General features: G+C 48.3%; 1 protein-coding gene across 1 annotated transcript; it reads left to right on the top strand.

Moving 5' to 3' along the window:
* Positions 1–13,473: 13,473 nt before the first annotated feature.
* Positions 13,474–15,164, top strand: LOC119300692 (fructose-bisphosphate aldolase, chloroplastic-like). Its single transcript, XM_037577591.1, has 2 exons — positions 13,474–13,712; positions 13,826–15,164. Exons 1-2 carry the CDS (start codon positions 13,575–13,577, stop codon positions 14,843–14,845), a joined length of 1,158 nt encoding a protein of 385 aa, XP_037433488.1. The 5' UTR covers positions 13,474–13,574; the 3' UTR covers positions 14,846–15,164.
* Positions 15,165–15,470: the final 306 nt, after the last annotated feature.

Here is a 15,470-nt window from a genome sequence, read left to right on the forward strand (position 1 = left end):
AAGAGGTGGAGGAGAAGAAGGAAGGGGGGGCGCCGCCCCCTCTCCTTGTCCTATTCGGACTAGGGGGGAGAGGGCGCGTCCCATGCCCTGGCCGCCTCTCCTCTCTTTCCACCAAGGCCCACCGGTAACCTCCCGGTACTCCGGTAAAATCCCGATTTCACCCGGAACACTTCCGATATCCAAACATAGGCTTCCAATATATCAATCTTCATTTCTCGACCATTCTGAGACTCCTCGTCATGTCCGTGATCACATCTGGGACTCCGAACAACCTTCGGTACATCAAAACATATAAACTCATAATATAACTGTCATCGAAACGTTAAGCGTGCGGACCCTACGGGTTCGAGAACTATGTAGACATGACCGAGACATGTCTCCGGTCAATAACCAATAGCGAAACCTGGATGTTCATATTGGCTCCCACATATTCTACAAAGATCTTTATCGGTCAGGCCACATAACAACATACGTTGTTCCCTTTGTCATCGGTATGTTACTTGCCCGAGATTCGATCGTCGGTATCTCAATACCTAGTTCAATCTCGTTACCGGCAAGTCTCTTTACTCGTTTTGTAATACATCATCCCGCAACTAACTCATTAGTTGCAATGCTTGCAAGGCTTAAGTGATGTGCATTACCGAGAGGGCCCAGAGATACCTCTCCGACAATCGGGGTGACAAATCCTAATCTCGAAATACGCCAACCCAACAAGTACCTTCGAGACACCTATAGAGCACCTTTATAATCACCCAATTATGTTGTGACGTTTGGTAGCACACAAAGTGTTCCTCCGGTAAACGGGAGTTGCATAATCTCATAGTCATAGGAACATGTATAAGTCATGAAGAAAGCAATAGCAACATACTAAACGATCGGGTGATAAGCTAACGGAATGGGTCAAGTCAATCACATCATTCTCCTAATGGTGTGATCCCGTTAATCAAATGACAAAACCCATGTCAATGGTTAGGAAACTTAACCATCTTTGATCAATGAGCTAGTCAAGTAGAGGCATACTAGTGACACTCTGTTTGTCTATGTACTCACACATGTATTATGTTTCCGGTTAATACAATTCTAGCATGAATAATAAACATTTATCATGATATAAGGAAATAAATAATAACTTTATTATTGCCTCTAGGGAATATTTCCTTCAGCCTTGACTATGTGCACCTTCAAGTCTTGTATTGCCATAATTAGGATGTCCATAGGGTGTTTTCGGGGTGACATCCAAGTTAAGCTCTTTTCCTGTATGATCCCTTAACACTCCAGAGCCTCTAGCTGCTACACTTATAGGGGTTGCTTTGTTTGAAGCACTATATTGGTCAGATTGTTCTTTAGTTACATCCTCTTCTTGTAACCGAGGATCCAAAAATAGGGGTCTAAAATTGGGCAGGATCTTGTCGAAGTTCTTTTGCATTGTGAGAGATTTTCTATTCACCGTTGCTAGTAACTCCTCAAACTCCTTACGATATTCTTCTTGATTTCTCTATAAGCTTTTGACATCGAGCTCGAGAGACTCCAATTCCAGATTTTGCGTTGTCCCTTGAATTAGTCACTTTTGGCCATCTTGCTTTCTTGTATACGCACACTTGTAGAAAAGGACAAGGGTTGGGAAGGGAGGGATTCAGTCGGTGTCCTCCTCTCACCGGTCTACCACCGCCTTTCACCTCCTACTCCGCGGCTCGTCTTCAAAAGATGCACGGTCAGGTAGCAGGGGTTGCTAATTTAATGCTGAAGAAACACTCTTCATCAACCAAACTGTGCCGCTGACTGCACCCAAACTGATGCACGGAAGTACTGTAGCTCGCCACAGGCAGTTAGGTTTACAACTCGATTACATCAAGATGGTCTCGGAATGAATGGAGAATGTGGCCTTATAGCCATTACAATAGGGAGCAGATGAAAAGTAAGACTGAAAGAAGAAAAAAGTGCATGATGGGGCAACAATGATGCTCGAGAGCTTGGGGACCGTCTGATGCTTGATCGACGTGACAAAGATGCTCACGAGGTTAACCGGTATCTAACTAGGAGAGCCGTTAGATGCTTGATGGACGGCTCAGGATCCATCCGGAACGCAGGAACAGGGGAGCCGGTGATAGATTCAGTTAAGTTTAGTTACAAAACCTGACAGTGAGTCAGAAATCACATACTACTACTGTGCTAGCAAGCAGCTCACAGCTTGCAACTGTTGGAATTTTGCTAGTAGGCCTTTGGCCCAAAGCCCAACTAAAATTCTGAAATTCTCTTAGCCCATTCATGCACACATGTGAGTGGAGTGAGTGAGGCTAAAGTTTAGTCCCACCCCGGAAGTTGAGAGAGAGTTGCACCTCTTTATAAGGTGAGCTCTTCTACCACTTGTATGAGCATGAGAAGAGGAGACCTACACGCGCGGTCCTCCTCCTCGATCGCCTCGCCACGCCACGCCTCGTCACGACGCGCCGCGGGTTGCGGGATTGAGCCGAGCCGAGGACAGAGCTATGCACGTTGTCTACATTTTTGCTGCATGGGAAAATTAATGAGTCATTAATTAATAATTAACGGACGCGTTAATTACTGAACCGTTTCCGATTCTTTTGGATCGTGACAACTGGGACGTGGGGTTTACTCCCACGACCTACCCGGCCTGCACTATATAGTCAGGCAGACATCTACCCTAGCCGCCGCCGCTTCGTATGGTTTCTCACCACCGTTCCAAATCATTGCGCCGCCAAGCAAGTCTTCTCCATCCCTCCTTCTGGCGTGCACCGCGAGAAGGGACAGCAGGCCTCCGGAACCCTGCCTCTCGTGATCCTGTACGGGAGAGGGGCGATCAGGTTTTTGGGGAGCGCACTCGCGCGACTCCTGGCAGCGACGACTTCACGAACGACGACTTCTTCCCCGACCTCGGCAACCTCATCCTCGACGACATGGGCGACAACATCAACGCCGGCGGTGCTGCACCCGCTGCACCGTATGTGATTCTATCCTTCCTGTTCGAGATCATGGTAGAATTCATGCTTCTAGTATGTGCCCTAGATGTGATATGTTCATCTGCTATGCTAGTTCGCATGATTAATTTAATCTCTGCTGCTGTGGTCATGATTTATCTTTTGTTTATTCGGATTAAATCTCGTAGTAATTTGCTCATATTTTCAACAATCCAAAAACCTGATTATAGGCAATTTACTCCGAGTGGTTTTGCTGCGCATATGAGAATACGTGCCGAGACCGATGTGCTGCTATGATGTAACGCCCCGAGACCGATGTGCCAGGTGTCATCCAGTTATTCGCTATTGTTGCGTTGTCATTGCTTGCGTGTCATGCATTGCATATCATGTCATCATGTGCATTTCATTTGCATACATGTTCTTCTCAGGCATCCGAGCATTTTCCCCGTTGTCCGTTTTGCTATCCGGCGCTTCGTTCTCCTCCGGTGGTCATTTCTACCTTTCTTTCATGTGTGGGGATTAAACATTTCCAGATTGGGCCGAGACTTTCCAAGCGGCCTTGGTTTACTACCGGTAGACCGCCTGTCAAGTTTTGTATCATTTGGACTTTGTTTGATACTCCAACGGTTAACTGAGGGACCAAAAAGGCCTCGTGTGTGTTGCAGCCCAATACCCCACCATTTTGGACCAAAACCCACCTAAACCTCCTCCATCATCTCGGTCGTTCGATCACGATCGCGTGGCCGAAAACCGCACCTCATTTGGACTCTCCTAGCTCCCTCTACCTATATATATGTGATCCCCTCCGAAATATTCGCGGTTGAAACCCTATAATCACTCTCCTCGCGCCGCCGGACGCGTCCACGCCGCGCCGGACGTGTCCACCGCCCGCCGCCACCTCACTCCCACCAATGGGGAGCCGCCACGTCATCCCCGCCGCCGCTCCAGGCCAATCGGCGCCCGCCACCTCACCCGGCCAGCTCTCTCTCTCCGCCGCGGCCCGTAGGGCCCGAGGCCGGCCCGCGTGGGCCCATCTCGCTCCGCCGCCCGGGAGGCGCCGCTGCCTTTGCCCGAGCGCCTCGCTCCTCCGCGCCTCTCGCCTGGGACGCCGCGCGTCGTCGCCGGCCACCGCGACCCGCCGGAGTTCCTGCCTCGCCACCCAGTTCCTGCCTCGCCGTCATTCCGGCCCTCGTCTCCGCCCAGATCCGGCGAGAGCCGACCTCCCCGCCACGTATCTGCGGTCTCGGCGTTGCTCTCGCTGTTCCCTCATCGTCGGCGCGCCCGCCCGGCCAAAGGATACCGCGCTGCCGCCATGAACACCCTCGGCTTCGAGCTCGAGGAGGAGCACGACGGGGCTCCCGCTCGCCTCCGCTCGTGGGCCCGCGGCCCAGCTCCGACCGGCCGGATCATTTCCTCTAGCCCAGCCCCCGTTGACCCCGCTATGGGCCCCGCATCCAGGCCCAGCTGGCCTGCCCCTCCGGCCCGCTTCGTCCTCGGTCGTCCTGGGCCGAGCCCATGGTGAGCCATCCCTCTAAACCCCGCTCATGCACACTTTAGCTATCCTGCTCCCATGTTTTTTTCACTAAGTCCCCAAATTCCTAGATCCATGTGCTCATGTTCGTAGCCCCGTAACTTTGCATCCGTAGCTCCGATTCATGCATATAGCATATGAAATGTTCATCTCAGAGAGTACATCATTTCATTCCATTGCATCATTTTCATTTGAGTTCATCTTGATGCCCGAAATGCTGTTAAAAGAGGGCTACTTGAGATAATTGTCAGTTCTGCTACTCCATTTAGGTTTTTGTCATTTTTGCCATGATTAATGTGTGCATGCTATGCCCTGATGCTCTACATGTGTTTTGTTAAGGGTTTTGTCATCTTTCCAGAGGTGCAACCCATGTATTTTTATGATGTGTGTGGTGACTTGTGCAAGCTTGCAAAGTGGTGCACTTAGTAATTCTGTTTTCAGGGACTTAGCAATTCCACTAAGTCCTTGATCTATTTATCTCATGATGCCATATGTTCATGTTATTTTCTAGTGATCCGTGCCTCTTTTGAGGATGATCAATAAGGATGTTTTGTTAATCTTGTAGTGCTCTATCCATCCATGTCTTTGTTTGCAATTATGGAGCACCCTAGCTTGAGTCAATCGAGCTCTACTTTTGCTATTTTGTGAATCTGGGCAGATTGTCAACTTGTTTGCAATTTTGCCGATGATGTTGTGGTTGATCCGTGCATGCTATGCTATTGTTCTTGCCATGTCTAGATTGCATTTTGTGCCTTCTTGATGGATGTATGCTTGTCTTGCCATGACTTGCACCGTAGTGAGTGCATCGAGCTCGTAAACATGCCTACTTGAGTTATGTTTCAGCATGTGTCAGTTTTCACTAAGTCTGAAAACTGATTATGTTTTTGCTATGTTCACATGCTTGCAAATGTATTTTATGATCCCTTTTGGCTCAAGGTCACTAAGGGACTTTTGTTAAGCTCTTTGAGTAGCTCCATTCCATGCTTTACTTTGCCATGTTCAGATCCTGTAGCATGTAGTTTTGTTGCTCCGAAGAGGGCTACCTGATCTGAAATTCCAGGCTTGTGTTAATTTCACTAAGTCTGAGATCTGTTTGTCATATGCATTTTTGCCATGCTTGTTTGAACCTGTTAATGGATGAATTGGGCATAGCTCAGTGCTAGACTTTTGTTAAGAATCTTGAATGCATCCCTGCCATGTATTTTGTTGTCATGTTTGGTTGCTGTAGCATGTTCATCTCATTGCATTTAGTTGGCTACTTGCTGTAAAACGCAGACCGGTGTCATATTTGAATCGCTTGCCATTTCCAAACCGTAACTCCGATTCCGGCGTTATTTATATCATTTTCAAGCGGTTTCATCTGATCTTTCCAGTGACACACTTGGATTCCCAAGTTGAGGCCAGGTTCATGCATTTCCTGTCATATCTTGCATATGCATCGCATACCGCATCCCGCAAATCATACCATGTTCATGTGTGGTTTGTTTACTATGTTGTGTGCTTCTTTTCCTGTGTTTGCTTCTTCGGGTTGGTTCCGATAACGTCGTGATTGTGAGGACCCATTCGTCTATGTCCGTTTGTCTTCTTCATGGACTCGTTCTTCTTCCATGTGGGATCTCAAGCAAGATGATCATACCCTCGAAATCACTACTATCTTTGCTTTGCTAGATGCTCGCTCTTTTGCTATGCCTATGCTGCGATACCTACCACTTGCTTATCATGCCACCCATATTTTTGAACCAAGACTCTAACACACCTTGTCCTAGCAAACCGTTGATTGGCTATGTTACCGCTTTGCTCAGCCCCTCTTATAGCGTTGTTAGTTGCAGGTGAAGATTGAAGTTTGTTCCTTGATTGGAACATGGAGATGTTGTTCCTTGTTGGAACACGTTTACTCGTTGGGATATCACAATATATCTTATTTAATTAATGCATCTATGTACTTGGTAAAGGGTGGAAGTCTCGGCCTTATGCCTGGTGTTTTGTTCCACTCTTGCCGCCCTAGTTTCCGTCATATCGATGTTATGTTCCCGGATTTTGCGTCCCTTACGCGGTTGGGCTATAATGGGAACCCCTTGACAGTTCGCCTTAAGTAAAGCTCTTCCAGCAATGCCCAACATTGGTTTTACCATTCGCCACCTAGCCTTTTCTTTCCCTTGGGTCGGCCAGCCCAAGGGTCATCATTATTTACCCCCCCCCCCCGGGCCAGTGCTCCCCTGAGTGTTGGTCCAAACTGTCAGCCACCGGTGGCCACCAGGGGCAACTCTGGGCTGGCCTACTGGAAGTTTAGACAATCCGGTGTGCCCTGAGAAAGAGATATGTGCAACTCCTATCGGGATTTGTCGGCACATTTGGGCGGGGTTGCTGGTTTAGTTTTACCCTGTCGAAATGTCTTGTTGTACCGGGATACCGAGTCTGATCGGAATGTCCCGGGTGGAGGTCTATTCCTTCGTTGACCGTGAGAGCTTGTGATGGGCTAAGTTGGGACACTCCTGCATGGATTTGAACTTTCGAAAGCCGTGCCCGCGGTTATGGGCAGATGGGAATTTGTTAACGTCCGGTTGTAGAAAACCTAAAGTCGACCTTAATTAAAATGAATCAACCGCGTGTGTAACCGTGATGGTCTCTTTCCGGCGGGGTTCGGGAAGTGAACACGGTTGTTGGAGTTATACTTGACGTAGGTTGTTATAGGATCACTTCGTGATCATACTTTTATCGACCGTGCTTTGCCTTCTCTTCTCGCTCTCATTTGCGTATGTTAGCCACCATATATGCTAGTCGCTTGCTGCAGCTCCACCTCATACCTTTACCTTACCCATAAGCTTAAATAGTCTTGATCGCGTGGGTGCGAGATTGCTGAGTCCCTGTGGCTCACAGATACTTCCAAAACCAGCTTGCAGGTGCCGATGAGTCCGTGCAGATGACGCAACCAAGTTCAGGAGGAGCTCGATGAAGATCTTGTCCTTTGTGTTGTCTTCTTTCTAGTTGATCAGTAGTGGAGCCCAGTTGGGGTCGATCAGGGACCTTTGTCGCATTGGGGTTCTTCTTTTATTTTGGCGCCGTAGTCGGGCCATGAGTGTTTGGATGATGTAATGTTATTTATGTACTTGATTGATGTGGCGAGTGTAAGCCAACTATGTTATCTCCCCTTTATTATTTATATTACATGGGATGTTGTGAAGATTGCCTAACTTGCGACATATGCCTTCAATGCGATTATGTCTCTAAGTCGTGCCTCGACACGTGGGAGCTATAGTCGCATCGAGGGTGTTACATATGATGCCACCAAGGGCAAGCCTGAGGGCGATCTTAATCCAGCACAGCTGGAAGCTTTTGAGAAGATCGATACCCTCTTTAAAGGCACTCTTCTGAGTGTTCTTGATGACTCCATTGTGGATTCGTATATGTCGTTTGACAACGGCAAAGACATGTGGGCTGCGCTCGAGGCCAAGTTTGGTGCCTCGGACGCCGACAGCGAGTTGTACGTCATGGAGCAATTCTATGACTACAAGATGACTGATGAGCGCCCTGTTGTACAACAGGCTCATGAGATACAGTCGCTCGCAAAAGAACTTGAGTACTTCAAGTGTGTGTTGCCGGACAAATTTGTTGCTGGAGGCATCATTGCCAAGCTTCCACCTTCGTGGAACAATTTTGCTACTTCCCTGAAACACAAGAGACATGAGTTTTCCGTTGCGGATCTCATTGGTACTCTTGATGTTGAAGAGAAGGCGAGAGCAAAGGACACACGTGCTCGAGTTGCTGAGGGAGGTTCTAGGGCCCACATGGTACAGAAGAAGAACTCCCAGCCCAACAAGTTCAAAAACAATAAGAACAAAACTCAGGGCAAAGGCAAGTTTGATACAAAGAACAAGCCATCACATTCTACCAACTTCAAGAAGAATTCTCATAAGAAGGGGAAGGGACTTTGCCATGTCTGCGGTGATCCTAATCACTGGGCTCCGAAGTGTCCTAACCGCTTTGAGGAGCGTGAACATGAGAAGAGCGGCAAGTCCGCTAATGTTGTCATCGGTGATACTGATACGAAGGAATCAGGGTACGGTATTTTTCCTACCATCCTTTCAGTATTTCAATCCCCTGATTGGTTAATTGACACCGGTGCCAATGTACATGTTTGTTCTGACGCCTCCATGTTTTCTTCTTACAAGGCAACAGGGACTTCACCCGTGCTGATGGGGAACAGGTCACATGCCATCGTTCGAGGTGTTGGTACGGTCGATCTGAAGTTTACTTCGGGGAAGACTGTGCGTCTGAAGAACGTTCATCATGTGCCGTCCATCAATAAAAATCTCGTTAGCAGTTCCCGTTTATGTCGAGATGGTTTTAAGTTGGTTTTCGAATCCAATAAAGTTGTAATTTCTAAGTGTGGACAATTTGTTGGAAAAGGCTATGAGTGCGGAGGCTTGTTCCGCCTATCTTTGTCAGATATTAGCACTAAAGTTATTAATAATGTTTGCCACAATAATGAGTCTGATATTTGGCATTCACGACTCTGTCATATTAACTTTGGTTGCATGACGCGGTTAGCCAATATGAATTTAATTACGAAAATCTCTACTGTCAAAGGCTCCAAGTGCCAAGTATGTGTGCAAGCTAAGCAACCTCACAAGTCCCATAAGACTGCAGAGGCAAGAGACTTGGCGCCACTAGAGCTTACACATTCTGATCTTTGTGAGATGAATGGCGTGTTGACAAAAGGTGGAAAGAGATACTTCATGACGTTGATTGATGACTCCACTAGATATTGTTATGTGTATCTTCTAAAATCAAAATATGAGGCTTTGACTTTCTTTAAAAACTATAAAGCTGAGGCAGAGAACCAACTTGATCGAAAAATTAAATGGCTTAGGTCCGATCGTGGTGGAGAGTATTTTTCCAATGAATTTGATCTGTTTTATGCGGAACATGGTATAATCCATGAGAGGACGCCTCCCTACTCACCCCAGTCAAATGGGGTAGCCGAAAGAAAGAACCGAACTCTAACTGATATGGTTAACACCATGTTAGACACTTCGGGTCTATCCACGGAATGGTGGGGGGAGGCGCTAATGACTGCGTGTCATGTCCTAAACCGAGTTCCCACAAAGCATAAGACCATGACTCCATTTGAGGAATGGGAACGGAAAAGGTTGAAACTCTCTTACCTATGTACTTGGGGTTGTTTGGCGAAAGTCAATATACCAATTCCCAAGAAGCGCAAGCTTGGACCAAAAACCGTGGATTGTGTTCTTCTGGGCTATGCTTTTCATAGCATCGGCTATAGATTTTTGATAATAAAATCTGAGGTATCCGACATGCATGTTGGTACGATTATGGAATCAAATAATGCAACTTTCTTTGAGGACATATTTACTATGAAGGATATGTCGAGTTCATCAAATTAGGAGATACCTACTCCATCTAGTGAGGAATTCACTATAATTCCTGAACCCACCATTGCGATGGAACACGTTGAGAATCCTGTTGAGGGTAACAATGGAACTCCTGTGAGGAGTAAGAGACAGAGGACTGCAAATTCTTTTGGTGATGATTTCATTGTGTACCTCGTGGATGACACACCCAGGACTATTTTAGAAGCCTATGCATCTCCTGATGCTGACTACTGGAAGGAAGCTGTACGTAGCGAGATGGATTCCATCTTAGCTAACGGTACCTGGGAGATCACTGACCGTCCTTATGGGTGCAAACCTGTAGGATGTAAGTGGGTGTTCAAGAAGAAGCTTAGACCTGATGGTACGATTGAAAAGTACAAGGCACGGCTTGTGGCCAAGGGTTATACCAGAAAGAAGGTGAAGACTTATTTGATACTTACTCACCCGTGGCTAGACTGACCACAATTCGGGTGCTACTATCACTGGCTGCCTCACATGGTCTTCTCGTTCATCAAATGGACGTTAAGACGGCTTTCCTCAATGGAGAGTTGAAGGAGGAAATTTACATGGATCAGCCAGATAGTTTTGTAGTACCTGGTCAGGAAGGAAAGGTGTGCAAGTTATTAAAGTCTTTATATGGCCTTAAACAAGCTCCTAAGGAGTGGCATGAGAAGTTCGAAAGAACATTAACTACTGTCGGCTTTGTAGTAAACGATGGTGACAAGTGCGTGTACTATCGCTATGGTGGGGGCGAAGGAGTTATTCTTTGTCTGTATGTCGACGACATATTGATCTTTGGAACCAAACTTGATTTAATCAAGGAGGTTAAGGATTTCTTATCTTGCTATTTTGAGATGAAGGATCTAGGAGTAGCTGATGTTATCTTAAACATCAAGCTGTTGAGAGATGAGAATGGTGGGATCACACTGCTTCAGTCTCATTATGTGGAAAAGGTCTTGAGTCGTTTTGGGTATAGCGACTGCACGCCTTCTCCAACTCCATATGATGCTAGTGTGTTGCTTCGAAAGAATCGACGGATTGCTAGAGATCAACTGAGGTATTCTCAGATTATTGGCTCACTTATGTATTTGGCGAGTGCCACGAGGCCTGACATCTCTTTTGCTGTGAGCAAACTGAGTCGGTTTGTGTCAAAACCGGGAGATGATCGTTGGCATGCGCTTGAGAGAGTTATGCGCTATTTGAAAGGCACCGCGAGCTATGAGATTCACTACACCGGTATCCAAGGGTACTAGAGGGTTATAGTGACTCAAACTGGATATCTGATGCTGATGAGATTAAGGCCACAAGTGGTTATGTTTTTACACTTGGTGGTGGCGCTGTTTCCTGGAAGTCTTGCAAGCAGACCATCTTAACGAGGTCAACTATGGAAGCAGAACTCACAGCATTAGACACTGCCACTGTTGAAATAGAGTGGCTTCGTGAACTCTTGATGGACTTACCTATGGTTGAAAAACCAATACCCCCTATCCTAATGAACTGTGATAATCAAACTGTGATCGTCAAGATAAACAGTTCTAAGGACAATATGAAGTCCTCAAGGCATGTGAAGAGGAGACTAAAATCTGTCAGAAAATTGAGGAACTCCGGAGTTATTATGTTGGATTATATCCAAACGTCGAAAAACTTGGCAGATCCCTTCACAAAGGGTCTATCACGTAATGTGATAGATAATGCATCGATGGAGATGGGTTTGAGACCCACCGCATGAGTTGTCCATAGTGGTAACCCACTCTATGTGATCGGAGATCCCGTGAAGTAGAAGTGGGAGACAAGCTGTTGGTCAGCTGGGAGGAGAGTATCCCTGTATTAATTATCCCACTCCGTGAAGATGCAATACTCTCCTGATCTGCATGGCAGGTTGATACTTATCTTAATGTGTTCCAAGTAGCTTATTCAGGTAAGCAGAGATGTTGCCCTGCAAGACATCTTCTGAGAAACACACCTATATGAATTTGACTATTAACGTCGCAGTCTGTGAGAATTAGGTGTTCTCTAATAAATTCATGAAAGGCCCTGGAGTATGACGTATACGCTCCACCCGCGGGGAAGCCTTGCGGCAGCCTAGTATCGGTCAAGAATTTGTGTGAAACTAGTTTCACAGAAAACTTGTAGTTCAAGGCATAGTCCACTATTCAAGTTGTGATCTAGTGTAGCATAAATTTCTAAGTGGAAGTTCAACTTCACAGTCTCCACTAAGCACCGATATATAAAACAATGTTTCGGAACTAAATGATGAGATGTGCCAATGAGACTTTGTGGGGGATTGTTGGAATTTTGCTAGTAGGCCTTTGGCCCAAAACCCAACGAAAATTCTGAAATTCTCTTGGCCCATTCATGCACACATGTGAGTGGAGTGAGTGAGGCTAAAGTTTAGTCCCACCCCGGAAGTTGAGAGAGAGTTGCACCTCTTTATAAGGTGAGCTCTTCTACCACTTATATGAGCATGAGAAGAGGAGACCTACACGCGCGCTCCTCCTCCTCGCTCTCGCCATGCCACGCCACGCCACGCCACGCCACACCTTGTCACGACGCGCCGCGGATTGCGGGATTGAGCCGAGCCGGGGACAGAGCTATGCACGTTGTCTATATTTTTGCTGCATGGGAAAATTAATGAGTCATTAATTAATAATTAACGGATGCGTTAATTACTAAACCGTTTCCAATTCTTTTGGATCGTGACGACTCGGACGTGGGATTTACTCCCACGACCTACCCGGCCCGCACTATATAGTCAGGCAGATGTCTACCCTAGCCGCCGCCGCTTCGTATGGTTTCTCACCACCGTTCCAGATCATTGCGCCGCCAAGCAAGTCTTCTCCATTCCTCCTTCCGGCGTGCACCGCGAGAAGGGACAGCAGGCCTCTGGAACCCCGCCTCTCGTGATCCTGTACGGGAGAGGGGCGATCAGGTTTTTGGGGAGCGCACTCGCGCGACTGCTGGCAGCGACGACTTCGCGAACGACGACTTCTTCCCCGACCTCGGCAACCTCGTCCTCGATGACATGGGCGACAACGTCAACGCCGGCGGTGCTGCACCGTATGTGATTCTATCCTTCCTGTTCGAGATCGTGGTAGAATTCATGCTTCTAGTATGTGCCCTAGATGTGATATGTTCATCTGCTATGCTAATTCGCATGATTAATTTAATCTCTGCTGTTGTGGACATGATTTATCTTTTGTTTATTCGAATTAAATTTCGTAGTAATTTGCTCATATTTCCAACAGCAACTTGCTGAGATCCATCCGGAAAAGAAAAAGAGCCAAGCGGAAGCTTGGCAACCACCCCGGGCGGGGTGAATCTATCTATCTATCTATCCATGGATGCGAGAAATCTGTGGCATAAGCTACCGGTGAAACGCGGCCGCAGGTGATGATGTCAGCCATCTTGAGGCCAGCAGCGTTCCCACGGATGGATGAGGTGCAGGGATTTTCTTGCCTTTTTGTTTTACACGGTGCACATAAACATGGGGAATTGCAATTGTGCATTAAAAAAGGGGTGATGACTGGGGCGATGGACGGACAGCCAGACATTGAGCCATCCAAACCTCCACCCCACACCTCATATCCCCTCGTGCCACCCATTCAAATACGAGTCCATTGGCCTCAGCGAGGCAGAGAGGATAGCTAGCACCTTGAGCTTGAGGTCAGTGGCAGGCAGGCAAGCAAGAAAGTAAGAAGAAGAAGAAGAAAGGACATGGCATCTGCTACTCTCCTCAAGTCCTCCTTCCTCCCCAAGAAGGCCGAATGGGGCGTCGCGCGCCAGGTCGCCGCCCCGAGGGTGTCCATGGTCGTCCGCGCCGGCGCCTACGACGATGAGCTCGTCAAGACCGCGGTACGTACGCTGCAGGCAGCTTCTCGCCGGCCGAATTACACGTACTACTAGTATAATTCACTCATGGACTGGACTGGACTGACATGCTGCTGCTGCTTTGCACGCACGTGCAGAAAACCATCGCGTCGCCGGGGCGCGGCATCCTGGCCATGGACGAGTCCAACGCCACCTGCGGGAAGCGCCTCGACTCGATCGGCCTGGAGAACACAGAGGCGAACCGGCAGGCGTTCCGCACGCTGCTGGTCTCCGTCCCTGGCCTCGGCAACCACATCTCCGGCGCCATCCTCTTCGAGGAGACGCTCTACCAGTCCACCGTCGACGGCAAGAAGATCGTCGACATCCTGGTGGAGCAGGGCATCGTGCCCGGGATCAAGGTGGACAAGGGCCTGGTGCCGCTCACCGGCTCCAACGACGAGTCTTGGTGCCAGGGTCTCGACGGCCTCGCCTCCCGGGAGGCCGCCTACTACCAGCAGGGCGCCCGCTTCGCCAAGTGGCGCACCGTGGTCAGCATCCCCAACGGCCCCTCCGAGCTGGCTGTCAAGGAGGCCGCATGGGGCCTCGCCCGCTACGCCGCCATCTCGCAGGACAACGGTCTGGTGCCCATCGTGGAGCCGGAGATCCTGCTGGACGGGGAGCACGGCATCGAGCGCACCTTCGAGGTGGCGCAGAAGGTGTGGGCCGAGACCTTCTACCAGATGGCCCAGAACAACGTCATGTTCGAGGGCATCTTGCTCAAACCCAGCATGGTCACCCCCGGCGCCGAGTGCAAGGACAGGGCCACGCCGGAGCAGGTCGCCGACTACACCCTCAAGCTCCTCAGCCGCCGCGTGCCGCCCGCCGTCCCCGGCATTATGTTCCTGTCGGGAGGGCAGTCCGAGGTGGAGGCCACGCTCAACCTCAACGCCATGAACCAGGGGCCCAACCCGTGGCACGTCTCCTTCTCCTACGCCAGGGCGCTGCAGAACACGTGCCTCAAGACGTGGGGCGGCCGGCCGGAGAACGTCAAGGCGGCGCAGGAGGCGCTGCTGCTGCGTGCCAAGGCCAACTCACTCGCGCAGCTCGGAAAGTACACCAGCGACGGCGAAGCCGCCGAGGCCAAGGAGGGCATGTTCGTCAAGAACTACAGCTACTAATCCAACCATTCCAATCAACACTACTACGTACGTTCGTTACGAAAGCAGAAATTAAAGATGCATGCATGCATGCATGATGATACAGCTGCAAGTGCAAGATCGATCGAGCTCGGAGCCTGAGCCTGAGATGATGATTACTTGTATTTTCTAGATCTTTTTTTACTCGTTAATTTGCCTCTCGATATGCACAATTCATGCTACAGTCCAGTAGATTATTGTAAAGCTACTTTTACGTGTGCGATCCATGGATTTGCATGGTTACTGCAAAATTTTGCATGTACATACGTACACCATGAATTTACGTGTGCGTTTGTTGGTTCGTCTCGTCGTTTTTTTCGATAAAAGGGGCTTTTATTATCTTAAATGTAGAGTATCACTCGACCTCTGCATAATTAAAATGCACACAACCAAATACCAGTAGTCTGATAAATAGAAACATAAAGGAACGAGAATTCGGCAACATTAGAGTTGTAGAGAGATAGTTTGGCAATACAATATTCTTTGTATTGATGTGGTGCCGGTGCACATATATATATAAGTACAGACAGAGCCTCAATCTCAACTATACATAACTAGGAGGTGGGCCACAGTATAAAATACATGCAACACAAATATATACTCACCC

The sequence above is a fragment of the Triticum dicoccoides genome, chromosome 5A (genome assembly GCF_002162155.2).
Source record: "Triticum dicoccoides isolate Atlit2015 ecotype Zavitan chromosome 5A, WEW_v2.0, whole genome shotgun sequence".
Taxonomy (NCBI): Eukaryota; Viridiplantae; Streptophyta; class Magnoliopsida; order Poales; family Poaceae; genus Triticum; species Triticum dicoccoides.

Coding starts and splice junctions, on each gene's coding strand:
- LOC119300692 (XM_037577591.1), top strand. CDS start 13,575: ATGGCATCTGCTACTCTCCTCAAGTCCTCCTTCCTCCCCAAGAAGGCC. Junction 13,713..13,825: donor ATGAGCTCGTCAAGACCGCG/GTACGTACGCTG, acceptor ACGCACGTGCAG/AAAACCATCGCGTCGCCGGG.